This window comes from Chelon labrosus, assembly GCF_963514085.1.
Source record: "Chelon labrosus genome assembly, chromosome: 18".
Classification (NCBI taxonomy): domain Eukaryota; kingdom Metazoa; phylum Chordata; class Actinopteri; order Mugiliformes; family Mugilidae; genus Chelon; species Chelon labrosus.
The window spans coordinates 14,452,731-14,480,080 of NC_140351.1; the positions used below are offsets into that span (position 1 = coordinate 14,452,731).

Genomic DNA, 27,350 nt, shown 5'->3' on the forward strand with positions numbered 1-27,350 from the left:
TCTAAAAAAAAACAAAACTGAAACAAAACGGCATTAGACCTCTGCCACCTGAGATCTGTCTCGTCTTCCTGTTGAGAGAGTTTATAAGAGAAGTGAGAAGTCAAGTGTTGCTGTGTTGCACACATTTCCACAGAGAGTGAAATGCCAGTGCTGATTAAAATCTTCAGTACACTGAGGTGTTAGCGGCTAGCAGTGGCCTGATGATAGATCAACACCCACCATCTGATTAATGTCAGTGCTTAACTTTAGTAGGGGATTTCTGAAAGTTTTTTTCCCTACTGATGAGTCTCCACTTAAAATACTTTGAAACTATATTATCAGATTATGGTATATCCTGTTCAATAGGAATATTTATTTTCACCAGGATTGCAGTTTTAGCATATCACTGTTAGCTGAGCAACATTTTACAAGTAGTCAACAAATCCAACAGCTGGAGGTCGTGTTTCTAAAAGATGGTGGAAAGTAGCTTACAATACACATTTGCTGAAACCCTGTCTAAGTTGTTTTTGGGGTATTGCTGCTTGTATATTTAAATTTTCTGTTTTGCTCTAAATTTCCAGAAAAGCAACATATTGCATGTCACATTTTAACTTGCATTGGGAAAAATAGCAGTAGTTAAGCTTTTCTTGCAGTGTTAAATGAGAATGTGAACATCTCAACTGAACAACTGAATGTGAAACTATAGCCAAAAACAGTTAGCATATTACTTAGCTATAGCCAGGAAGCTATCGTTCACCCCTTGCCTCATTTTTACACTTTGGTTTACTTTCATTCTGATTTATCATGCTACTTTGTGCAGTGCAGAGGTGCTGGTAGGGGAGGTTTATCATATTTGGACACAGCCATGCCAGCCCCCCCCCCCCTGCTTCCAGCCTTCATGCTAAGCTAAGCTATCAGACAGGCAAGTCAAACACATTTCGCAAAACTGTGCCTTTAACAATAAAAACTTAACCAATAACTGCGTATTGCATACTCATACCTACGGGCACAGTGACTGTTTACACCATTACGTGCAGCAGAGAATTTGATAAAATCAGTTTTCTTTGTTGGTAACTTTCCAGTTACTTGACAGACAACATTCAGTAGAGTTAGAGCCCCCATGTATCTATAGAGGAGGTTAAATATGTATTTCCCCATACCCTGACATTGTCTGTAATCTCTCTTTAGTGCATAACCTACATCTCAACTGCAGACTCACAGTACATTATATTTTAGGCAGGATGTTCAGCAGGCTGTCCGTTAGATGAATCATTTAATTTGTTGAATTATTTAACTGAGAATAGTAGTGCAGTTGTTTCAACCTGTTTACATAAAGCAGCATTCTGTACAACAATACATATTAAAATATATCTTAATATAAGATAAATATGTGGTATAGCAACCCAAAATTTTAAGTATTTACAAATATCGTATATAAAGCAATTATCCAGCAAAATCGCCTTTGACAGAATTTTATTGCTGGTTGGATTTTAAGATGACAATGGAGTCAATAATGGGGATTGACTGCCTGCATGACCAAGATGGCTTTAGATGGAGTTACACAATATAAACTGTAATCAACACACAAAACAGAAGTTAGTCATAAAATATATTTATTTAACTATTAAAATGTCCACTTCCAAAACAGAATGACAACACATACACCTGGACGGCACTAATAGTCACTGGCATAAGGCGATTTCTTTTCTTGTTTTTTTAATATTCATTACAATCGTTGTGAAAATACATCTCAAACATCTTTAGCATTTCAGAAATGCATACAGGCTTAAAGCCATATGGTCTCTTGTTAATTAATCTCCTCTATAGGTCCTGACCCCAGGGTGACACTATAATCTTGTCTCTTGGCAGGTTATTTTCGTTCTTGGTTTACCTGGAAGGGTAATTTCTTTCTTGGCATTGTGCGTTTTAAGCATCAGCACTGGACACACTGAGGTTTCAGCAAAACACATGAAGGGAATTTATTATTTTACACATAACATTTCATTTTGAGAAGGAAGATTTTTCTCTATGGCTGCATTACCAGGGTATCAAGAGGTCTTGGCTACAAAACATAATTTCCAAATCACTTAAGACTTCTCTTGCATAAGCTGGCTGGTCTAAAAAACAGTATCTGTAATAATAATAGTAATGAACATCACTCGGGATTACAAGTACATGAAAAATTATTAAGAGGAGCCTGTAAAAACAGAGCCGCTGTCATGGTGTTGTGCAGCTAGCGCTATCAGCGGCCTGTCCTAATGCCCTTTGTTGCTATACAATGTTGTACACTTCAGATCAATAAGCAGGTCAGTGCCTATAGGCGGCATGTCGGCATGAGATTGCGCGTGCAGTGCCGAGTGTTTATGTGCCAGAGGGGGATTTTCTGATGGAGGCGTCTGCAGCGTTTCATTAAGCTGCTGTGATGCAGAAGCTGGCAGTCGGTCAGAGATTACAGACAGACTGGCAGCGGGAGTGTGTCTGCGTGTCTTTTATTTGCACCATTCCCTCATCACAGATGGTGGTATACTTTCATCCTCCCCCTGTTTACTGCAACTAGCTTGTGCTGTCTGGTTCTTGCTAGCTCGAGAGCACCACTTTGACCATAATTCATCTTCGGGTGACGCTAGGGCACGCAGGTGTAACATCTCTGGAAACAAGACACCAGATGCACAACCCTGGTAAATGTGTCGCAACCTCCACGAAGTGTTTGTCATGACAGTTGCTGGCATATCACATGCGCAAACAGAGATGCAAATCCTGCTCCATCTCTCAGACTGCCCAGCACTGGAAGCAATGGGCCACGGGAATTTAATTTCTTTAAAACTGGACGGAGAGAGAGATATGTGTGCTTTGTGGCTCACTGCAAGAGAGGTAATTCTGGGTGCCTGACTATAGGGAGAGGGGGAAGGGAGGGAGAGGGCAACGGGGCAGAAAGGGCAAAAAAGGGGGAAGGGTTATTACTGGAAGGAAGCACGGACTGAGCGACCCTTGAGCGGCTGGGGAGGGCGGTAGTTGTCCACCATGCAGCACTCGGCTTCACCCTCAGAGGAGAAGAGCAGGCTGCGGAATTTAGCCATCTGTGAAAAGGGAGAAGACGGTGGCGTTAGTCACCCTTGCTGACCTCCTGTGACTGTCACTCACAACACACATCAGTAGTCTCAGAGCTGAGTCACTGCTTGAGGGAATTAAAGCAGCATCAGTAAAACTGCTTAAGGAGGATTATACCATTTTTGAAAATGCATTATAGCAGACCAACTTCCCCCACCCCCATATTCTTTGTAACAAAGTTGGTCTGAAACCGTCAATCAAATTGTTTTGGTATGCAAAACAGTAACAGCGATGTAGGCATACATGCCATCTGAGCGCCATGGAGTCGGATTTGTTAACAATGAAGTGGCTATGATTGATTGTAGGTCTATTCAACAGCTTGCAGAGCTATTTTTCCGCTGTAGTGGTTGAAAACTCATAATGAAATCCCATTGGTGTGTCACTAGACTCATATTCTGATCAGTGTGGCTATAGCCACTTCCTGCCTTCAGCTTCATGTTTAGCTTACAAACATTTTAAATTACTGAGGTAAAATCTAAAAAAGTAATTTTAGTTAGGGTATAACTTGTTAAATAGTCTAGTCTTTCTATAAGTGCAGGTTGGTTGACATTTAAAAGGTATTGGCAGGCTACATTGAGGACCCTGGCTGAAAATCGAGCTCACTGTAGTTAATACTTTGTCTATTTTAACCAAGTCATGGTCTATTGCTAAAGCCAACCAAGTATTTCCGTTGAATACAGCTAAACAGGAAGCAGCAAAAAAATAAAATAAATAAAATAATCTGACACAAAACAAGAATTTAAAGCCAAACGTCAGCGGTGCCGGGCGCACCACCATCGGTCAAACGTCTTATTGCAGACTTTTCTTGGTGTTTGTACCTGCTGCTATTGTACCTTTAAACAATTGTGTACATTTGTAGCCTAGGCGACATAAAGCATGACGCTGACACATCAGCACCAGCATGTCTGTTGCTTTGACAGCATACCTGGTTGGGATTTTTATTTTTGTTACATTGGTTTGAGCTTAACGCCAGTGGTTTCCACTAGTTTCCATTATTTGCTCCAAGCTAAGCTAACCGCCTGCTGACATTAAACCATACCAAACTATTCCTCCAGGTCAGGGGAGGCAAGGCAAGCAGGCCTGTGGCTACGGGACGGCGTCACAAGATTTTGTTTAACGGATTTGTTATTAACTATGGCTAATGAGTCAGTGCTCTGAAATTACACTGCCACTGCCTCATGAGCATAATGTACACAGTTGTGTGTACCTTATCACAATGAGCTGATAATCATTCGGTAAATGCACCAAGTCTAAAGGTTGTGTCCACACACCTCACATGTTTACACTTGAGGAAACCTAGTTACTGCCATGAAATAAACATTTGACTGCACAGTGTTGATTTTCACATGGCTTGAAGACTTGACTAGAGGCTGTTAGTTTGGATTAATGGGCAGTTAGAAGTCAAATGTCCATCTTAGCGGCAGCATTACATGTAATTTTAGGAGTAAATGCATAAATAAATACCCACAGCAGCTATGCCTGTTCACCCACAGAATATTATACGTGTGGTGCATATTTCCTGTTCTCTCCCCACACACTGTCTGAAATACCCAGCCAAGGCAGTTAGACTGTGTGAACTTGTTTGCCCTCATTCTCTTGGTTAGCCAAGTGTCTTTTTTTTTCATTTTGAAAGTGAAAAAGGTGACTGTATTGCATTTCCTCCCATCACAGAGGTTTCTTCTTCTCGTCTCAGCTGCACCAGTTAATCTGAACAATTAAGCCTTTGATTTAGACGGTAGTAAAAGGGAGGATTTGCAGACAGGGCTATTCTAGACTGCGGGCAGGCGGCCAGTCCCTCTGCTGCAGCTGAATGGGCTCTGTTGGCGGGCATACCTGCTCAGAGCTGACGCTGATTGGCTGTTTGCACACAATCCAGGTAACACTCTCCAGCAGAGGGGGAGTGGTCAGGGAGCCATCGTACGTCCAGTAGTTGAGGCAGGCAGGGAGCAAAGACGCGGGGTCGAAGCCACCAAATGTGGTCTGCTTGCCCTGAGAAGAAAAAGAAAAAGCCAAGAACAAGAATTAATTAATCAGATACGATGTCACAAATACATGCAAGAAAAAAAGGGTTGTCAGAGGATTCCTACTTTGGCCTTGATGGCCTCAAACGTGTCAAGAACCTTCTGGAGGCTGGCATTTTTTTCTCCGACCTGAAAGAAAAAAACCCGCAAATGTTAAGCCAAGGCTTTCTCTATTTGTTTTGACGTCAGGCTGACCGTGTGCGTCAACCATTGCTGCTCACCTCCAGGAAAACTCCAACCACAGCCAGACCGTCAGGCTGGCCAGCAGCGTCGGCAAAGCTTGGATATTTAGTGTTCCAATGCACCAGATGGAGCTGGAAATAAATGAAAGGGATGAATAAAAAATGAGGTCGGGCCAATATTCAGAAACGATGCCTGACGATTGCTGATCTGGTAACTGGGTTAGGTGCAAATACTGTACATAAACAAACGTTTTATTTACTGATAATGAAAGAAGAGGAATTGAAGATTTTTTTTAGTTTTTGTGTGATAATTTAGACATTAACCTGATCCAACATTTAATAAATAATGTTATAAAATTTGTATTTAGGGAGAACAATGACATAAATATGCCCATATATGTAGTTATAAAACCCTTTTGAGGTTAAATGACCTATTAGATGAGTTAGAATTCAGACAATGAAGTCAGTAAACTTGGAAACATCAGTCGTTTGCCCAGACATTTTGGCTCAACCCAAGCAGTTACGCTACTTTTCCAGAGCGGTTTTGCCCTTTCAAAACGTCACAAAAATATAGGCCAATGAAAACCTCCACCGTGTCTTCCTTTCGTTTGTTACCGTAAGTCAACCTCAAACTGTCATAAACTACAGTATAATTGAGTGTAATGAGGGGTCATAATGATTCAGAGCATCTCTACCTCAGCAGGATATTTGGTCCCGGCCACGGTATGTTCAGAGCCCTTGTCATCAGAAGCTCCCCAGTGGAAATGAAACTGCTTGAGCCTGTAGATCCCTGAGATGGGTCCATCTCTCAGAGCTGCAGAAGAGAAAAAAATACTTCCATCAGTTCAGTCCTCAATGAGCGTGGGTGGAAATGCAATCAGCCGCAGCATTGTTATAAAATGATCCTACTGCAAAAGAAAAATATCCTCCCGAGAATAGGAATAAGATGTGACACACACACACACACATGCACAGTGACACTTCCTACTTTGTGGAAGCAGGCTCAGTTTGACCACAGCTTACACAACAGGAACTGAGAGCTACATTCAGTCCGAAACAATGTCCAGGTATTGTTAACATTAAACCTCCTTCCAACGTTGCATCACGTCTCTATTTAGAGTATAAGGCAGCTGGAACATTGCCAGATAATCCTGTACGTTGGTCTATTTCTGGTGCAGAGACAATCACACCCTGACCCTTCTAAAACAGGATATTTGTTTGTTCGGCCTCAAAAGATGGGATGAGATCGTACTGACCTTAAACGGGAATATTTTAAGAATAAGCGGGGATATTTTCCACACGTGATTTATCATCATGTCTTCAAGATAGCTCCTTCTTTTTTTAGAGTTGCGGGGAGGGAAATAAGATCTCATCTAGCTCAGACTATCAGCAAAGACAATTCTGTTTTTTCATTTCTTTGTATGTCCACAATAGTAATCCCTATGATTGTGTTTATTATGTAACCACATTCCTTATTGTCCTATAACCCTAACCCAGCTAAGGGAATATAAAAAAATTACCTTTTTTTTTTTCTTGTATCTTTTGTAATTCAAATTGAATCTGGGCTGGCATACAACTGAATTTTTCATTTTACAAGGAAATAAAACAAGTTTTATATGCTTAAAGGTAACTCATTCACACACACACACTTGGCACATTAATAGTTAACCCAGGCTCTCTGTGTATCTGCAGAGTAACCTTCGTTTTCTGCGCTTCTGACCTCCCTGTCAGGAGAAAAGAGTCGGCGTGGGAACGGGTTACCAGAGCTTACATTACCAATTCAATTAGGACCTACTTGCTTTGTGCTCGGGGTTTGAATGGAACTTCTGGAGCCCCCCACCCGGAGTAAAATAGATTCAACAGAATTAAAAACCCTTTGCAATATGCCGTGCATTAATGCCCGAGCCCTACAGGCGTAAAACAAACTGGGACGTATGACTCATATTATGGCGCAATTCTTAATATGGTGGTGTATTGCAGAGATAACACATATAGCAGCCATGCATTGAAAGTGAATGGCGCATTTTGAAGGTTAGCGCATTCTGAAATTCATTCCCAGGACCTTCATTGTCTGTCTGCACACCTGAATCCAAGATTGCGCGTCTATCACACAAAATGTTGCAAATATTAATATTTCCTGCAGATTCATATCAAATTATCAGTTGCCCATGCATTATTTCTGCCACACTAACTTGAGCTGTCGGTGTCATCTGCGAAGGTCACTTGGAAGGAATGTCCGTTATTGAGGATATCCATGCTGGTGGACGGGTCGTACTTCAGGTTGAGCGGCTTCAGCCCCGCGTCGTAGGATGCTTCGGCAGGTACGATGTCGATGGGAGACTGACGGGGTCCATTGGCAACGGGGAAGTTATCGGCCCAGGTGTGGGGTCCTGGAAATGATATAATAATAACATTATGATCTGGAGAATACTGGAGGTTTCATTCATGAAATAAAATACGCGTTTGGGGATGGAGATGTGCTTAAAGCGCGCGTAAAAATGCCCCCCGTATGCGCGGCGCAGTAATAAAAAGGAAAATCTCTGCAGTGACCCGTGCATGCACTCTCCTTCTATTCATTCAGCACCCTGTCTGCTGGTGTGACTGGCTTTAACACTGCCTTCTGTAATGTCGTTACACGGCGTACGTGCAATGAGCGCCTCACCGTTGTTCTCATGGTATCCCCAAGGCAGAGACATTGTTACAGTTTGGATCTATGGGTATGCAGAGCTGTAATCTCCTAAAGCGAGTCGTCCCCAGCGCAGAGCAGCCAGTGTCCTCCACCTGACAGCTGCAGCGCTTATATAGGGTCCCCTGTGCGCGGCGTGCCTGTCAAGCTGGTGCTGGCCACATGATGTGCGCGCAGTGACCGGGAGGAGTTTCGATGCGCCGCAACGCTGCAACACGGTGGATCAATGAGCCTCGCTCTCTCTCTCTGTCTCTCTCACACTCTCTCTCCATCCCTCAGTCTGCGGTAGTAACTACGGGCTGCATAGCGCTCGATCAACGTGCTGATGAACACGTTTTCACATTTCATCTTACGGCTTTTACGTAGGGAAGAAATGACGGCAAAGCAGCCTCACATTCAAAGTGAAAGTGGGCCACAGTCATGACATTAGAGAAATAATCTCTGTGAAAATATGTCATAGTGCTGCGCAAAATACACGCAAAATACACAGGGCTCAGATAATTAAAAATAAAAGTTTGCCTATTGGAAAATGTCAGTAAGCAGAAATGTAAATGACTAAACCACTTATTATAAAGGTCTATAAGAAAACAACAAGTATAAAAAAAACATGTAAACATAACTAGTATCTCTAGAGCAATAATAATAATAATAATAATAATAATAATAATAATAATAATAATAAAATAATAAAATAACTGATAGGGCAAAAGCACCTTGCACCTAGAAACACTTATAGGCATGTTAGGTTATGTAACACTGACATTACTGACAGATAAAAATAAAGGCACAAGCTATTGTGTTACCAACATACACATTTTACATGGAAAAAGAAAGAATTGTGAAGAACGAAATCACATCTTTACTTCAAGAAAATACACTGATCAGCCACAACATTAAAACCACTGACGGGTGCAGTAAATAACTTTGACCATCTTCTGACAATTCAATATTCTTTTGAACCTGGCATTCATGTGGATGTTACTTAGACATGTAGCACCCACCTAGACCAGACCAGGCACCCCCACCCAACAGCAATGACACTCCTTGATGGCAGCAGCCATCCCCAGCAGGATGCAGCCTGACACAGGCACACACACAAAAACGGTTTTGGAACAACAACAACAAAAAAAACCCCCACAAAGAACAGCACAAGGTGTTGACCTGGCCTGCAAATTCACTAGATCCCAAACTGATCAAGTACCTGTGGGATGCACTGGAATAAGCCTGATCCACAGAGGCCCCTCCACTCAACCCATAGGACCCAAAGGCCCTCCACTAACAACATTCAGTTGCCAGACACCACAGGACACCCTCAGAAGGCCCATGTACATTCTCTGATGAGTCACAACTGTTATGGAGACCTACACAATATTAGGAAGATGGTCATAATGTTATGCCTGATCGGTGTACATAATATAATATGAGATATAAAGATAGACTATAAGTTAATGTGATGGTGAGGAAAGGCTGTATTGTTCCATGGATGATTAAGCCCAAATCATCACAATCTCCAGTAACCACTGACTGCATTATACTGGCTATTACAGCTCAGTGTACAAAGGGATTATGGTTTGCTCGGGTTTATTGCAAATCACCCAGGTAGAAACGAACACAGCTGTGGTGGTGTTGTGGCGCCACCTGCTGTTGATCAACGACACTACAAGACTCGTGGGCAAAGGTAGAAGGTCGTTTTCTTCCCAGTGTCAGTCGCTATTTATGCTGCAATTTAATCCCACTTTAGTCCAGTCAAGAGAATATTGCTGTTGTGATACGGTTTTTTTTAAAAAATTAAGCATAATTCCAAAGTATTTAAGTAAAATGTCTAGTATCTATTTAATAATCAAGAAATCATTTGTTAAGATTAAGTTTGTTTAAGATATTTGATTCAAACTTTATTATTATTATTATTATTATTATTTTAACAGACGTGAAATATACCAGTTAGCGATAATGTAAACACATTATATTTAAAGATGTTTTAAAAACATGACACCTGCACGTAGCCGTTCTGGAAACAGGTGGGAGTCGACTGTTGTCGCGCACAAATGACGTCAGAGACAAGCGACGCGTTTGGAATAGCACACGAGGATACCAACTGCGCTTCTCAAATAAGCTCTGTAAGTGTTTTATAGTTGTTTTTAATGAGTGTACGCTGTGTTATTGATCGGCCTTCGCAGCGATAATACAATTCAGAAACATTTATCAACTTCTTTCGACAACAGTGAACGTAACTCGCGGACACAGCTGCGTGTTTACAAGAGAGCGAGCTGACAACAACAATCTGGCCACCGGAGCAGCGTGGACTGCCTTTTAAATGTCTTTTCAGCAGACGGGCTCGGTGCTTGATATTTTTTAACGTCAGCTTTCCGTAGAAGCATGACATGAATTAAACCTAATGCGAAGATTAGTCGAAAACAGTTGACTAAAACAAGACAATATAGCAAGTCATTAAATTAAATTCCTCTCAGCTTGTCCATTTGCTGTCCTCACACTTGACTGTAGGATATTTAGAATATGAAAGTATAATATACTTGTATACTTAATATACGTATAAAGTATAAATGCGTATCAGGCAATAAATCCTACTGCCTTACATTTATTTTGACAGGTACTTCTATCAAGACCGATGTATTTTAATCTGAGTGTCAGACAGTGGGCTCTGTTTACATGAAGAATATTTCCTCAGCCCGATTGAAATAATTCTGATCAGAGATTTCAGTTTAACTGTTTACATGGTCACGTAATAGCTGATCTGATAAAACAGTAATCTGTTAACCTTTCCGTGTGTCTTTCCCTCATGTGGGCACATTTTCTCAAACCTGCCGTTGGTACAGGTTGTTGTGTCGGGCCGGGGCCGAGGTAGAGGGGGTGCTCAGATGGGTCAAGGTTGTCCAGTGGCCACCAGGCAAAGCCAAAGGGTTGCGGAGCGCTGTACAGTGTCCATAGAGGGTCTCTCCTCATCAACAACTGACAAAAAAAATAAAACTTATTTTGACTTACTTAAGGTGGCTCCTGGAAACCCGTCACATGACCTAATATATTATCCACATGTGCAAAAAGTATTCATCCCGCCTTGAGAGAGGAATGTTGAGATCAAGCTTGAGATCATGGTTATTATTAGGAACCGATACATTCCTATAGAACGGATTATGAAGGTTTACACCCACCCTCTTGAGCTGATTGAAAGTTCTTTCTGTTTGGTTCAGTCTGTTCTTATGGAGCTGGTTAGACATTTCTTTCAGAAGTGATTCTGACAACAACCCTTTCAAGAAATCGATTAGATAGTCATTCACCTCTAGAGCACAGCTACTATTATCACTATGACAACCAGTAGTGGCACTTAAGCTTTTATCAGTATTACCACACTGGTAAAAAAGGAACATAATATGCCACTTTCAGCATACCATCAGTAGCTTGTATCATAGATCGGTAGGCAGAATTTGATCTCAGGTTATACTTTCTCACATCTTAAATCAGGATTTAAATTGGGGCTTACTCTCTGTGCTCTGGATAGATGAGTTTTTCTACTCCAGGTTCTGTTTTTCACAGCTCGCACAAAGCAGGTGAGGCTCCACTGAGACTAACAGGAGTGCAAGGCAGGACAGAGTTGTGTTTTTACTGTGAGAGCCTTATTTTCCACTCTTGCAATGACTTCACAATGAGTGGGTTTGTTTTTGGCGCATTGTTGTGCAAGAAGATGTGACGAGGTGTTGCTCTTGGCTTTAATTTATGCCACATTCGGATTCACTTGAGCCGCACTTGCTCATCTGAACCTTGTGACCTTTTCCCCTGACTCACTGTCTTGAGGAGGGAGTATTTGGCAGAAATGGAGGTGTTGCTAATCAGGCGGCCACTGAGTGCAAGGGGAGCGTCTGGCTTTTTTTAGTGTGGTGTGAAATCTGCTTGGAAGACGGACACAGTCTACCAGTAAAGAAGAGAACAAAGGCAACATGGTACAGAAATGAAAGCTTTCCCCTGAACATATCAGTCCTGATTGGTGTTTTCCCCTCAGGCAACATGGGAAAGAATAAACAAAAGGGGAAAAAACAGAAGAACGTCTTTCAAGTGGCAAACAAACATCTGAAGAGCAAGAACAAAGCCAAAGCCGTCACAACAACACTCAAACACGTAAGATCTCTTTCCCCTGCAGTTTTGCCCATGCGTTATGTATTCTCCCCCGTATGCGGCGTTTGTTGCACCTGCTCAAGCATAATTCCACGTTCACAGATCAATGGAGGGAAAAAGGAGAAGGTGGAGAGCCTCAATCAAATCTTCACGGAAGTCCAGAGGGATGTTAAGAGCATCTCCAAGTCTGTTGCTCCCGAACCGAAGAAACAAACACAGGTAGAGGAGCGGGTTGTGCACGTTTAAAACTGTTCATTCAGTCAAGATTTTAACTTTATTCTACTTTTCTTTGGCATATTAGGTTGTCAGAGAGCCACCGAAGGAATCTGTAAATGTCGACAACGCTGCTCAACTCTTCTCTCAGCTATAACGGACCAAGAAAGAAGGACTGTCATAAAAACTGATGACTGGCTTGATTTACTTGATGTCAAAATGAGGATTGCAGATGAGTTAGGAAGAAGGTGCAGTGATGGCATGATGGTAAAACCTAATGTGGAACCTGTATGTTTGATACAAAGAAATCTAGTCAGTTCACATTCAGTTGTAAATTGGGCTACATTTAAATGATCAGAATAGATAGATCTGTCCGCCGTGGAGCTTAAAATCTCCCCAACTTTATTGACAACACTGAAGTCAAGCTGACCCAGATGGAGCCACGTTTTCAACATTGCTGCACATGTCTACTCTGGCTCCGCTCATCTTGTTTTGGGTTTTTCAATCCATGTCACGTCACCTGACTTTTACCTTATGTGGGGCAAACATACTCAGAAAGAATGGATTTCTTCCAACCAGACAGAAATGATCAAATTAAGTATTTAAGTGGCTATTAGATGCCAACATTTTCCTAAACTGGAAGCCAGACCAACTTTCCAGCCCACAAAGCTTTTTTGGAAAGTTGATCTGGAGAGTCTCCGTTAGGAAATGATTATCCCAGGCCAATCAAATCATTTGGTTGGGCTTTATGTGGTGATGGACAGAAGAGTAACAGCAATGCAGTCATACACGTCATTTGAGCACTGTGGAGTTGAATTAGTTTACAACAAATTGGCCGTGATTTACTTGTAGCACTATCCCATTGCGTGTTTGGGTATTTTTGTCTCTGCATCAGTTGAAACACACCATAATGAAATCAAAATGATTTGCCAGACTCATATTCTGATAAGGTTTGAGTCTGGCTACACCAGACTAATATTTCCCTACTGAATGGATTATTAATGGTTTACACCTCTCCGCTCAGTTTGATTGAATATTCCTTCTGATCACAGCAGTCTATTGTGATTAGTTGAATTCTAGTGTCCATGTAAACAAAGCTACAGTTATATAAATGGATAAATTATATTTCGTATTTTTCATTGATATTCTAATGTGTAGAAATATTGGAAGAATCTTCATTTTATTCTTGATTAACGGAAGACTTGGTCTGTTTATAAAATGTCGACTAATGGCGACTATTCTTCACACCCAGATCTGTCATCTATGCAAAGAAAGGCAACAAAACCCCACATTTAGACAGATGGAACCAGTGCATGTTTAATGTGGCTGGAACAATTAATCAAATAACTAATTTATTTATTGACTAATTGTTTCGGATCCGCTCTCTTTATGAAATGTAATTTTAGCGCTTTGTTCTTCATTTCGATTAATAAATGTTTTGTAAAGAATATTTACAAGCTTCTACACTTCATCGTAACCTCTTTGAATTTGGTTTGTGTGGCAGTTCAGGGTTATCTTTTTTTCCCCATATCTTTTGAAGAGTATGAATTGGTGCAAATGAAATCACAAAGGAGATCTGCTGTTTGTAGAGATGAAAAGTTTTGGCCTCAAAGAGTCTCTGCTCCTATGGTTCTCATTTAAAATGTGAAAATGAAGCAACTGTCATCACCCAAAACATAGGCAGTCATTATAAATACAAACATCCTCCAACAAATTAAAATAGTTAAGATGAACACAAATTGTTTTGAAGTATATTATATTCCCAGCACTTGTTATTCCGTCCACAGCTTTATGTACAAACTCTATTTTAAGGCTTCACATTGTCATTTCTATCAGGAGGGCACCAGAAGATGAAGTATAGATTTTCTGGCTCCACCTGCCAGCGCCGAGTAGTTATCAGTATGCTGCTGCCCCCGCGTCCCGCTGTGGCAGCTTGACATCAGAGGTCACGGATGTGCCAGAGCCCAGCTGATTACTTGTCTCCGTGGCGACCTCTGGCTGAGTTAGCTGGTCAATAAATCTGCAGCAAGGTGAAAGCATGCGTGAAGCTGGTAAACAAACCTCCGCTTGACCGTGTCGACGTAAATAAGCTAACGGGTAAGATTTTCAAGGTGAGCACGGCGTGACCGAAGTATTTGCCTGAGGGATGGTTTTAATTCACTGTAGACCGTTTGTTTTGACCAGTGCAGGTGGAAAAGCTTAAACTTGCAATCATAGATTTGGCCACTAGGGGGCAGCGGACAGAAGCCATAAGTGACTGAGCTATTTCTTTAAGTTGATGACACAAAGTTTTTACCAAACAGTTGCTTATTTACACATTTATGTTTGTAAACACTAAATCCAATGTTTGCTCTATTTTCAATTTTGTTTTTTATTTTTTTAAACCTCCGTTTTGGTCTCCACCACCATCTCCTCATAAAAAAGGTAGCACACAATTCAGTGTTTTTTTTTCTTTTTCTACCATGACCAGTTAAAGGGGAACTACTGTTTTTTACAACCTGGACCTTATTTCTGGCATAAAATACGATCGTTTACTCACCCATATAACTTTTATGTCATTTGTAGGCGTTCAGGAGATATTTAGATCTGCGTATATCCATATAGTGGGAGTGACTGGGGCACCAAAATGCTGCGAAACTCGTTCATTTCACCAGCTTTCATTTACTGCTAGTTTTTTGCTACATGGCTGAATATTTTTCCTTTTCTGAGGTTGTGGACTAACCATAACAGTAGCAAATTACAGGTAAACAAGCCGACCGTCGCAGGTGCGAGCGGCGCTCAGAGATGACATCATCCAGGTCAGAGGTCAGTAGGTCAATCTACAGACCCCGGATGATGATAACAGGTAACTCCAGACTCAACGGGGAATAGCACTAGCGTACGATAACAAAATATTGGTGAATAGAGTTTCGCGGCATATAATGCGTTACTTTGAGGCTGCATTTCGGTGCCCCAGTCACTCCCACTATATGGATATACGCTGATCTAATTATCTCCCAAATGACTACAAATGGCACAGTTATATGGGTGAGTAAACGATCGTATTTTATGCCAGAAATAAGGTCCAGGTTGTAAAAAAAACAGTAGGTCCCCTTTAAACATTACATCTAGTAATTTGATTTGATTTGATTCTTGGTTCATATTAAAAATTTACCTAGTGCAGCTTTTGAGGTTTAGATGTGTAACTGTATAGGTCAGGAACACTCGTGTTATGACAGCCAGCAGAATCTCAGTAGGCTCAACCAACATCCACGGACCCGTTTGCTCTGAAACCGTTTCATTTGATGCCTTTTGGGCAGAAAGTTTCATTCTAATACAGAGGAAAGGGTCTTCAGTGGGAAGCGATTGGCGCGGGGGAGCGTAGCAGATGCAATGTTAAGGTGTCAGCCCGCCAGCAGGTGCTTCCCACTGTGATCCAGATGGCTGCACCAGAGCACAGGCAGCGGGTTTGCGCCGCCACACACCCCGGGGACACGGACATCATGCCAGCACACGCGCGCGCTGGATTTTTAATGCAATCTACATGAGCTGGCAGGGGGGGTAGCTGGATTTTTGTGTGAGAGGATGAGTGGGTTTGTGGTGCCAAAGAGTGCTGTCATTTTTGTTTTTTTGTTTTTAAAAAAAAAAGAGTTCTGTGCTTGGTTTTGAATGTAAGATCAATTATACAAGACAGACAATGCTCATGATGCTATATATTTTGACTAAAAATAAGAAAGGATTCATTTCTATAAGTTACATTTATTTGCATCTAAGAAAAGAAGAAAAAAACTCTTAAGAGGTTTGACTGAAGCCTGTTTGTTAGTTGTTTAATTGAATGCAATCAAAAGGGACGTTTTAGACAACCACCAGAGTTGGAAATGTCCACAAGATGGTGCTCTGGATGGGCTTATCAATATGCATGGTGACAAGGAGGGGGGATTGGGATCTGTAGGTGTGTGTGTTGGGGACACAGAGAGCAAGAAAGAGAAAGAGAGAAGTCAGTGTTCGGCTCGCTGAATGCCAATAAGAAGCCGAAGGCCTATTTGCAGTATGTCATTCCCACCACACAGCTGGGGTTTTCACTCTGACACGACCAGCAGCAAAAGGTTACAGCAACTGCACTTCTCCCTGTGACAGAAATAAGAATCTCTCTCAGACACAGTGTGTGTGTGTGTTTTCAGGCTCGTGTTTGCCTATGCAGATTCGCTTTTCGCAGCCATTTCGGATCGCAGCGGTCGTCACCACCCAGACAATTGTTCCAGCGCCGCGATGGTGATGCTCTCTTCTGATTCCACTTTGCGCAGATAAGAACGAATGCAGTAGGTGTCAAGGACAGGCGGAACATCGTTTATCTTTAATGAAACGAAATATTTGCAGAAATAATTTGGCCCTATTTGCTCCGCCGAAAGAGAACACGTCGAGCCGTTCAGTGTCAAGGGTTTGGACAGCAGAAAGCAGGTACAGTTATGAAATGTGAAATTAAATCATTAGTCATGGCAAACATTTAAAATATCTTCATCTGGGTATTAGACAGCTGTAATGACATAAAATCTGAATTCTGCCTGACATGGGAATTAATTATTAATTTCTTTATTAAAGCAGAATTTGTTGATAATAAGCAGCTTCCTCTTCTACAGTGGATCCCTTTTCCTTTGAATCTCAAAAAGGCCTTTTGCCAGCGAGTAAGACAGCAATTCCGATTAAAGTTTACTCTTCAGACCAGGGTTCAGCGGAGCAACGGGTGTCTTCAGCATAACCGAAAAAAAATTCTCCTCACGCTCGTACTCCTGCAGACTTATCTCTTGTGAATCTGTATATTTTGCTTCCCTCCTCTGTGTTGTGTGTCTAGGTTTTTTTTTGGCTGCTACTGTGCCCTTAGTGTGATTTGCCGTTTGATGGAAAGTCTGTTTCTCCAAAAGGTAAGATTAAACCCCAGAAACACCAGCACCGCCATCGCTGACAGCCACGATAAGGCCGGCACAGAGCTAGCATTGTAATTTTATTCACGTTAGATCTTTTATCGGGGAAAGGAGCACAGATTAGACTCACTGATATGAGGTGTGGCTCAAGTCGTGGATGGTTGTCTTCCTCGTGATCGATCTCTAAACTGGTATATATCTGACAAACATGTAGTTTGAGATACTGAATTTATGCATAAATTTCTAGTTTCAGGGCCGTACGTGACCTTGTAGAAGCAGTTTTTATTTAATTCCATTGAAGCATTCGCTTGTGTTGTTCGTAACACCTGGGGTACATTTGAAAAGTCTTGATTAAGAGGACCCCTCATCGAGTAATTAAAGCGTTTGATTGTCGCTGTGATTGAAATGGTCCGTAGGTAAGGTAATTTACTGTTTTTTTATTACTGCCTCTTTTATTCGTAGAAACACAGCAAAAAAAATAAAAAATTTGGCATTCCGCAACTCCTTCCTCCAGAAATATATAAAGAAGAAAGTCTTTGCAGCAAGGTCAGTGAAGAAAGGGAATATTTTAAGACTTTGCAGATCCAATCTCAGCGCCTGACAGATCTTTGCCCAAGAAGTAAAACACAGATTGAGATTTACCGCTTGAAGTTTGATGGCACTAAACAGGAGCTGTTGGTTGAAAAGAAGGTTCTCAGGATCAGTCTGCTGTGCGCTGGAATACAGTCATCACAGTGGTGATAAAACAAGGATTTTGCTCAGACGTCAAAAAGAAAAGCTGACATGTCAAACAAGTTTTGTCCGAGTCCAAACCCAAACATTTAGACCCTGCAGTGTTTTAAAAATGATTCCCACCTGAAAATATCCCCCAAATCAGTAACGGCTACATGACTGTGTGGCCAAAACGAACAACCTTGGGCTCTGTGGATAAGAAACACTTGGGAGAAAATCCTTATCAGGTACCTAAAGTGAGATCTGAAAAACCCCAGCAAAAAGAAAAAACTGGTGTGTTTTCTCCTGCATACTGAAAACTGAATAATTTCAGCTTCACAGCAATGTTAACACAGACGGTGTGGAACATGTTCTAAAATACACCAGTCAGGCATAACATTATGACCACTGACAGGTGAAATGAATAACAATGATTATCTCTTCATCACACCGCCTGTTAGTGGGCGGGATATAATCGACAGGATGTGAACATTTTGTCCTCAAAGTTGATGTGTTAGAAGCAGGAAAAACGGACAAGAGTAAAGATTTGAGCGAGTTTATAAAGGGACACTTTTTGATGGCTAGACGACTGGGTCAGAGTATCTCCAAAACTGCAGCTTTGTGGGGTGTTCTCGGTCTGTGGTGGTCAGTATCTATCAGAAGTGGTCCAAGGAAGGAACAGTGGTGAACCGAGGATGGTTCACTGCATCACAGTTTGTTGCGTATGGGGCTGCATAGCTGCTGACCAGTCAAGGGGCCCATGCTGAGCCTTGTCCAACACCGAAAGCGTCAATAGTGGGCATGTGAGCATCAAAATTCGACCACAGAGCAATGGAAGAAGGTGACCTGGTCTGATGAATCACATTTTCTTCTACATCACACGGATGTCTCGGTGTGTGTGTGTCGCTTACCTGGTGAACACATGGCACCCACCATGATGCACTATGAGAAGAAGGCAAGCCGGCAGAGGCAGGTGTGATGTTTTGGGCAATGTTCTGCTGGGAAACCTTGGGTCCTACCATCCATGTGAATGTTACTTTGACACATACCACCTACCTAAGCATTGCTGCAGACCATGTACACCCTTTCATGGAAACAATATTCTCTGATGACTGAAGCCTCTTTAGGGAGGATAATGCACCCTGCCGCAAAGCAAAAATGGTCCAGGAATGGTTTGAGGAACAACAGGTGTGAGGTGTTGACTTGACTTCTAAATTTCCCAGATCTCAATCCAATTGGGCATCTGTGGAATGTGCTCGGCAAACAAGTCCGATCTACGGAGGCCCCACCTCGCCACAACTTATAGGACTTAAAGGATCTGCTGCTAACCTCTTGGTGCCAGGTACTACAGCACACCTTCAGAGGTCTATAGTGGAGGAACAACACAATATTAGAAAGGTGGTCATAAAGTTATTCCTGATCGGTGTATCTCCAGCTCTACACAACTGGATGCACCACAAATGCTTTATATTCTAGCCAATAAAACCAAGTGGTAACCTCTGGGGCTGAAAAATTAAGCAAATGTTAATAACTACAGTAATAATTCCCCATAAACCTCTATTGCTAACTTTACAATAGAAATAAAAACAAAAAAAAATTAATATGCTTTATTAACCAAATTTCCCATTAATAGCAGCTGCACAGCACTGAATTTTTGTTGCACTCAGCCGTTTCAATTACATTAAGGGTTAAAGTTATGCATAACTAAGGACGCGGTTGCTAGCTGTCTGCAAAGGCATCCACCGTCCTTCTCAGCTCCACCTCATTGACCATTTTTGGATTAACCAGGAGCTAGGCGGAGTCAGGCGCTGTCAAGATAGCCACAGCCTGTGGCACCATACTGAGCTTTTAAACTGCTCATATGAGTGGCATCACAAGAGGGATCATCCATCTTTATTTTTGAAAATTCTGAAAAATGGCTAAATTTACACTAGGCTGGAGGTGAAGGAACAAAATATTTGTTCAACAAGAAACACAAGTAGCAAATTGTTCATGACTGCATTACGTCCCTGGAATACAGAGGCCGACTAATTGTAAGATTCCTTGGTTATATACATTAACATTTCTCTTTTCCAATGTTAATAATGTCATCTGTAATCTCTAACTGGAGAATTAGCTCCCCTAGATGTTATCTCAGCATCCTCAAATTGGTTGAGACACTCATTAATTAGCATTCCTTGTTTAAGACTTTTTTGAAATTCTATTACAATTCGTGCTATGGGGAAACTTGACTTGCGTGCTGTGGATCAGTTGAACTCAACGACAAGCTGTGCTGTAGTTGTTCAGTAGAAGACAGTCTTTGGTTTGCAGGTAAGATGATGTTTAGGCTTCCATTTTAAAATCTTGCCGTGGTACTTAGAAATCTATACCTTTTCAAGTAATTCAATTGCTGTGCAAATCACTGAAGATTAATGGGAAATTACTCCCATTATGATCTTAAAAAGCATTTTCTGAATATTCAAAAATCCCAAACTTGGAGGTAGATCTGGCTAAGTAGAGCAATGCAAGGGTTTTTAGGTACAAGACTTGATTCTCAGCCAAGTCAACTTCATGCCACAAACTGTATCTCGATCAAACCCAAATGCCAAAACAAACAAACCCTGGCCTCTGCAGCTCTATTTTCCATCTGCAACAAACCACCAGAGCGTCAAGCGACTGCAAGCTGTTTGGCTCATAGGGAATGAAATAGGCTTTACACTTGAGAGAACACAGCACACAGAGTTGCTTTTTTAATAAGATCCTGGGCACGTCGCTCGAGTCGGCCGGTGAGGTCCCACCTGCAGGTACTGTAGGCCGGTCTGAGGCTCCGGGACGGGAGAGGGAGGAGGGAGGAGTCGGGCTCAGAGGAGATCTGGGGAAGAGGAGCGCGTTGCTTTGCACGTCAGTGAAGTGGAGAGGGGAGAGAGCTTTCTGCTACACCTGTCAGACGCATGAACAAAGTACATCTGTTCATCCCCTCCTCCTGCTCCTCCTCCTCCTCCCCCACCGTCAGATGTCACCGTCTAAAAAACACGTCTTTCTAAAAACACGGCACCCTTATTTCTGCCTGCTTCTGTCACGCTGTCTCTTTGTTTATCCATACGCGTATGAGCGCACACTCATATAGACACAAAGAAAGTGATGCAAAATGTGCTCAGAGCAGAAATACCACAATGCAAACACAGTCTGTATATTACAACGGCAGAATTGCACCCTGCCTTCCTCTCAGCGGCTGGTTCAGAACACATTCACAGAAATAGGGATATTATAGACGGCATAATACGTTCTGTACACAAATCTATTTAAAGATACAAATAAACAAAGTATCATTTTAACATGTGTATATATTCAGATTGCACCAATTTGTACAAAGAAAATCACATTTTGTTGTGTAATTGCACCATTTTCCTAGTGTTTCTCCTCATAAAAGATGTGATATACACATTTAACAATGATGTTCAGTATTCCGAATGAACCTCTAAAACGTGTTTCACTGGATATATCAGATGCTTTTGTATTTGCAGTATGGATTTTAATAACTAAAAATGTTGAAGACATCAGCACGCGGGAGAGAAAAAAATAAAAATAAAAAATCGCTCTGGGCATTTGCATGGGCTGTTTTGCGAATTTTGCATCTTGTTATGCGAGGTGCCAGCATATAGCGGGATCTGAGAGGTTTACGTCTCAAGCAGCTTTCACTCACATCAATTGGGCCGAGATTTCTTAGAGATTCTAGGACGAAACAGAAAGACGCTGCATTTGAAATTCATGAGAAAATAAATCTCTTGGAAAGCAGACGTTTTTAGTTTTAGGAATGTATTCAGCGACTCTTAAAAAACCAAATGGATGTGGACTTCCGCGGACACACTATTTTAATTTATATTCATATGAGACATTCTTGCAATGTTTTAATTTATATTCATATGAGACATTCTTGTATTTGTCTCGAGATGGACATAGTTCAGCTGCAGCATTGTGACCCCGCATACTTGTCCCTGCACAGATCTGAGCTGATCTTAGGCCATGTTCTGGGTGATCCGATCACAAGTGAGTCACTCTATGTGTAAATACACCCAAGACCCATTGAGGACCAACCAAGTTTCTGGGCTGCATACGGCTATATTCTTTTATCCTTATTCGCGTGAGGCTAACTTGACAATACCGTGAAACGTTATTTCGTTTGATACACCAAGGGCTGCTGCCTCATCTCTTTAATTTCAAACTTGGCATCTCTGCAAAGCGGTTTGGTCCAGGTTTCGTTTAATTTAGTTTTCTGCTTGGCGCTACCGCTGAACAAAACTTCAGTGGTCAATGTGCTGAATTCCCAGAGGAGTTGCAAAAACCTACAGGCGGGGAAACAAAGTTGTGTTGTTCCTTCTCCTCTGAACAAATGCCATAGAAGTTCCCCTGAGCGCAGTCAGCCCCAGCTGTTGGATGTTTTCTCTGGCAGTCAGCGGGTTGCTATAGCACTATAGGCAATGTACAAATGTAAATAAGCATGGGGATGTAGAAAGAAAAAAAAAAAATCCTCTCCTCTCACCACCAATTTATTATGACAAAATGAAAACCGCAACTATTCTTCCACGTCTGAATTTGTGTTTGCATTAAGTCGGCAACAAAAGGAATCTTGTTTGTATTGTTCTGCTCCGTCTCTAATTGGAAATCACTTACAACTGGCCAGCAGTGCTTAGATGAGAATTGAAAAACAGACCTCTTTGAATTTACATTTTAAGTAGAAAACTTACAAGCAAACCGGCAGTTAAAGGATGATTGAGCCATTTTTTTTTTTTTTTTTAACCAAGGACAAGGGCAAGTAAAATGTTGCTCACACATTTCCTTAACAAGACAGGAATGTTTTCAGTGCTCGCAGAGGAGGCCAATAAGGAGGCTGGGTCGGTTATTCGGGAAAGAAAAGGACACGCGTGGAGTGGTTGTTGATGAGGAGGTCGTCTCAGCGGTAGTAAAGGGGACTCTGTGGACTGCTGGGTAGGTGGAGGAGCTGAGGTTATTCAGGGGCAATGAGGGAGTTGCCACGGGGAAACAAAAAAAAGATTAAAAAGAGAAAAGACCTGCACTGTAACTTGGCGGTAGATGGTGCAGCTCAAGGCTTGAAAAGTAATATTGTGCATTATTTTTGGTTTCGAGGGATTTTTGCAGCATTTACCAAATTATTCAGGGCTGTTTCTACAACTGTAAGCATGGTTCATTCTCCCGGAAAAGGTCTATGATGTAGTGGGATGCACCAAAATAGGCATTTATACCTGTGCACTGGTGTAATTCTAAAACACTCGGCAACTAGTCAGCTGTTGCAGAGTTTCTCTGTAAACTTCAAACATGCAGATTGGAACTGAGAAGCTCATGTTGGAGTTAGTCCTAATTAACGCTGACCTGCACTTGCTTTTACTGAAATCACTGCAACACAGAGAAAAGAGAAGATGTCCTAGTATGATTTGTAGGAGGCAGGTCCCTTATATGTTCTGCTTGTCCGGCCGCTGAGACACGTGTAGGAGGAAATGCATTCTGGACCAATAACAGTTGTTGAAGTCTATTTCGCTGCAGAGTGTAGTTACAATTTCTGCAGAGACCCGCCTCAGGCTACGGCATAGATGTGATGCATGACCAGAAATCTGGTCTAAGACATTCACAGAGTAGATGCTGTTGATCCATGTCTGCTGGTTGTTAGCGTTCGACTGCAATAATCCCAAAATATGTTGCAGCAATCAAACAATCAGGCAAGTTGGTGAAAGTATTTCAGTGAAATTCATTCATTCATTCTTCTTCTGTAACCGCTTGTCCTGTGAAGTGTCGCGGGGTCTGCTGGAGCCTATCCCAGCTGTCATAGGGCAAGAGGCGGGGTACGCCCAGGACAGGTCGCCAGTGTATTGCAGGGTTAACACAGAGAGACAGACAACCATGCACACCTACGGTCAATTTAGAATCACCAATGAACCTAACGAGCATGTCTTTGGACGGTGGGAGGAAGCCAGAGTATTTTAGTGAAATTTGGGGGAGAAATTAGGACAAAGAAAAAGACCATTACAATTCCTGGTCAGATTCATCTTGGATCCGGTGTACTTGTAGGTATTTTGTCTTTTTGAGCAGTGTTGTGTATGAACGTGTTCAGTGAACACTGTTCATATGTTTGTGACCTGTGAAGTGAATGCATCATGACGTGGGTTTTGCTCAGTCTGGAGGGAAATAACGACGTTCACCCCGTTCAGAGAAAAAAAGTTTTCGACAGCTGTCAGCCGACGTGCGATTTACGGCATACAGCATGGCTGGTGCAGCTGAAACAGAAGCCGCCTCCGGCACCGCAGAAGCAGCTGATCCACACAAACAGTTGAAGGAGTTGTTTGAAAAAAGTATCGCAGATTCTGGCGGAAAAAACATCAAGTTTTCTGCAAATTGTGCCCACCGGGTTTGAAAAGACAAGTCCGGACTTCCACCACATCACTGTCGAATTTGGAGTCTATGTAATTCAAAATTAAAAAATGTGAACTATGAACGTGAACTAGTTCATTTTAATCTGCGCGAAATGAACTTTGAACTAGTTCTAGTTTAGTGTGTACTTGCACAACACTGTATTTGAGTATCGTTTTATTTTTATTTTTTCTCAGGCATTTAGCCTCTATTTTGAAGGTGAACAGAGGTGACAGAAAACGGGGAGACGAAGGGAGAATAATGAGCAGCAAAGGCCTATAACCAGCGATGTTTTGGTCACAGTGTGCCTTTCTAGACCACAATGGCGTCCCACAAGGAAGGATGATTGGATCACTGTGGTTGTGCTCATATTCAATTTTACCTTCGGCAGCTTATAAGGCAAAACTACAACCACACTGATTGCGTGTACGAAAGTGTTTAGTGTTTGTTGTTCTGAAAAATGTTCCCTCTGAGCATTTTTACATGTGTTTAAAATTCCCAGCAGGATTTTTCCAAGGTGAACTTTCCGCTGTGTTTCTTATTTTGAACAAGAACCTCTTCAAAGTTAGTTGGTGTGTGTTCAGTATCCAGAGCTGAGGAAAGGGTTTGTGTCACAAACTGGGATGAAATGCTATACCCCAATGCATATTCTGAACCTACTTATTCGAAGAATGCCCCTTAAACCAAGCTGATGTCAATGTCTCCTACATGCCTTTATCAGAAAACTCCAGATATCCAAATTATATTATGACTAACAGTGGATGTGAATCTTGTGAATTCTTGTTTACGATTTGCCTGAAGCTTGTCTTTGACAAAGATTTGGTTTAGAATACCCAAAAGCACAGCTCACTAAAAACCATTCTGAGTAAAAAAGTACAAGCCTTTTTAGAGAGCGATGGTATTGACTGCTCCAATGGAGAGAGCAGACAACAAGCAGAGAAAAACAGCAGGCTAAACACAACACCCAAAAGGCTAGGAGCACAAGAACAACACAGCGAGATGTTCCCAGACAACTGGGAGTATATATAGTGAAGGAACTAATTAGGGGAAGTATAGGCAGGTGAGCGGGGCGGGTCAGGTGGTATAATGACGGGAAAACAGGGAGATGAGAAGGATAGAGCGACAACAAGAATGAATGACTAGATGACAAACAGAAACTGAAAAGGACAATACTAATCATATTTGTATGTTGGATGCATTTTTTAATAATGTCTCAGTGGACAGAAAATCTGTGCAATTTCAAAATAGTGGACCAATGGCCAACGTAAAAATCCAGTTTGTAATACACAGCAAGTGTCCCTCAAATGCATCTTTAATTTTCCACAGTGAATGTGAAGAGACTTTTATATTCAGCAAGTTTGGTTAGCTGAACTCTAATTGTGTTGCACAAGTCGATTCTTAACCCGACAAACACCACTATGTACTATTTCATTCTTGACATAACCATCTATTGTGTTTTCTCTTAATACAGCTATTGGCAATACCCATCTGTTGCGTGAAAGCTTTTATTTTTGCCGCAGGGTACGTCTTTGCTGTGGAAAAACATCCTCATGGCGGGTTTCTTTCAGTGTTATAAGAAGCAGCAGCAGCATTGTTTGTACGAGCAGGAGCAGTTATAGCCAGCTACAAAAAAATAAAAATAAAATCATCGATAAAAAAAAAAGGGAAGGGAAAATTGCACAATATTGCACACAGAATTTGGCTGACAGGCATTACCTACAAAAGGATCGCTTGGCTGCCCTGAAACCAAGACATCGCCACATAATAAATGCTACAAAGAGGAGTCTTCTGTCTTAAAGCTCATAAGTGGAGTGATTTTTGTTCATATGTCACTTTGCTGTTTCGCAGAAGTGCCAGAACAGAACAGAACAAGTCAGACGCGCGTACGCTGAGTGGCGAATCTGTGCTGGATGGATGCCTCGATGAGTGAGATTTAAAATCCCATCCCTCTGCCTGCTGTTTAGGCTTCTTCAGAGCCTGCAGATAAGAGGGGGGAAGTTTTCTAGCCGCATTGCAAGCAGAGAGAAGATGATGACAGCGGGGCTCACCTCACCCCAGGGAGGTGAGTAGCCCAGAGGTGCTGCGAAGAAATGGATTTCAGGAATGCGGCTGTGTGTGCCGAGAGGACCAAAATGGAGGCGAGCGAAGGCGCACAGCGGTAAACATCACAAGCAAAATAGGGGGCACAGGTGAGAGAAAGACAAGTTTCAGATCAATACCAACAGAAAGAAAGAGAAGAAGGGAGGTACACTTAAGCTGAATGTACAAAATGTAAAAGCAATATTTGGATTCATTTTCTAACTCTCTTTTGGTCTCCTCCACTAACACCCGAGGGAAATATCTGTCAATCCAGCTGTGACACTAGCTATTCACTTTGACAGCCGTTTTGGAGCTCAGCAGGCAGTGGGTTATTTGAGGTTATTTTGTAAAAAAAAACAAAAAAAAAACAGCTGTCTGCAGTGACACTGTAAGAGCAGAAAGTAGTCTGCAGTCGTTTGCCCATTGTTAATGTAAGATAATTTTCAGTCTTACCAAGCACATAAGTGGAAACGTTTCACAAAAAGTCAGAGGAGTTCTTTCTATACCTGGAAGTCAGAGGAATGTTTGTGACTCCAGCTTAAGGACAGTACATATCAGAGAGTCCACATTTGGCTGTTGACCCTCAGGAAGTAAAGCTGATGGTGTTGGCCGTAGGGGAACCAGAGAGTTAGCAGAGGATCTGAAACCTTTTTGGTTCAGAGAATTCAATGAGCTCAGGATGCCTCCTAAGGAGAAGCCCAATTTTAGAAAAATGATACACCTGTACCAGCCGGAGCTTGACAGACACATGAAAAAAGAGAGCCAAACCTGAACCCTAGCTAAACATTACACGGTATATAACACAACTAATATGAAATATAATTTAAGGGATATGATTCCTTTGAAAATGACTTTCTTTTTCAACTGTAAAAGTGTTGCATCTACTGTGCGTTGGTTGGTACGTCAGTTTCCCAAAATATTCATGTGCCTCAACTCAGTACGGTGCAAG

At 41.8% G+C, this 27,350-nt stretch overlaps 2 protein-coding genes across 2 annotated transcripts; one reads left to right on the forward strand and one right to left on the reverse strand.

The window, feature by feature from the left end:
- Positions 1 to 1,608: 1,608 nt before the first annotated feature.
- Positions 1,609 to 8,043, reverse strand: LOC311503865 (carbonic anhydrase 1-like). The gene is made up of 7 exons (XM_084566763.1): positions 7,953 to 8,043; positions 7,483 to 7,680; positions 5,986 to 6,104; positions 5,330 to 5,422; positions 5,175 to 5,237; positions 4,921 to 5,076; positions 1,609 to 3,056 (listed from the first exon to the last, which is right to left on the reverse strand). The coding sequence occupies exons 1-7, from the start codon at positions 7,984 to 7,986 to the stop codon at positions 2,937 to 2,939; spliced, it is 783 nt and encodes a 260-aa protein (XP_084422889.1). The 5' UTR covers positions 7,987 to 8,043; the 3' UTR covers positions 1,609 to 2,936.
- Positions 8,044 to 10,021: 1,978 nt separating this feature from the next.
- On the forward strand, positions 10,022 to 14,599 carry rbis (ribosomal biogenesis factor; the record flags this gene model as incomplete). The annotated part of the gene is given in 5 exon segments (XM_084565638.1): positions 10,022 to 10,031; positions 10,034 to 10,093; positions 11,989 to 12,104; positions 12,204 to 12,320; positions 12,403 to 14,599. Coding segments are annotated over 5 exon segments (372 nt in total). The 3' UTR covers positions 12,472 to 14,599.
- Positions 14,600 to 27,350: the final 12,751 nt, after the last annotated feature.

What these genes read in the sequence shown, in the direction of transcription:
- LOC311503865 (XM_084566763.1), bottom strand. Translation starts at nt 7,986, where the DNA reads ATGTCTCTGCCTTGGGGATACCATGAGAACAACG. An exon ending in GGGATACCATGAGAACAACG is followed by an intron (nt 7,681 to 7,952) that starts GTGAGGCGCTCA and finishes TATCATTTCCAG; the next exon opens with GACCCCACACCTGGGCCGAT. An exon ending in AGATGACACCGACAGCTCAA is followed by an intron (nt 6,105 to 7,482) that starts GTTAGTGTGGCA and finishes TCTCTTCTGCAG; the next exon opens with CTCTGAGAGATGGACCCATC.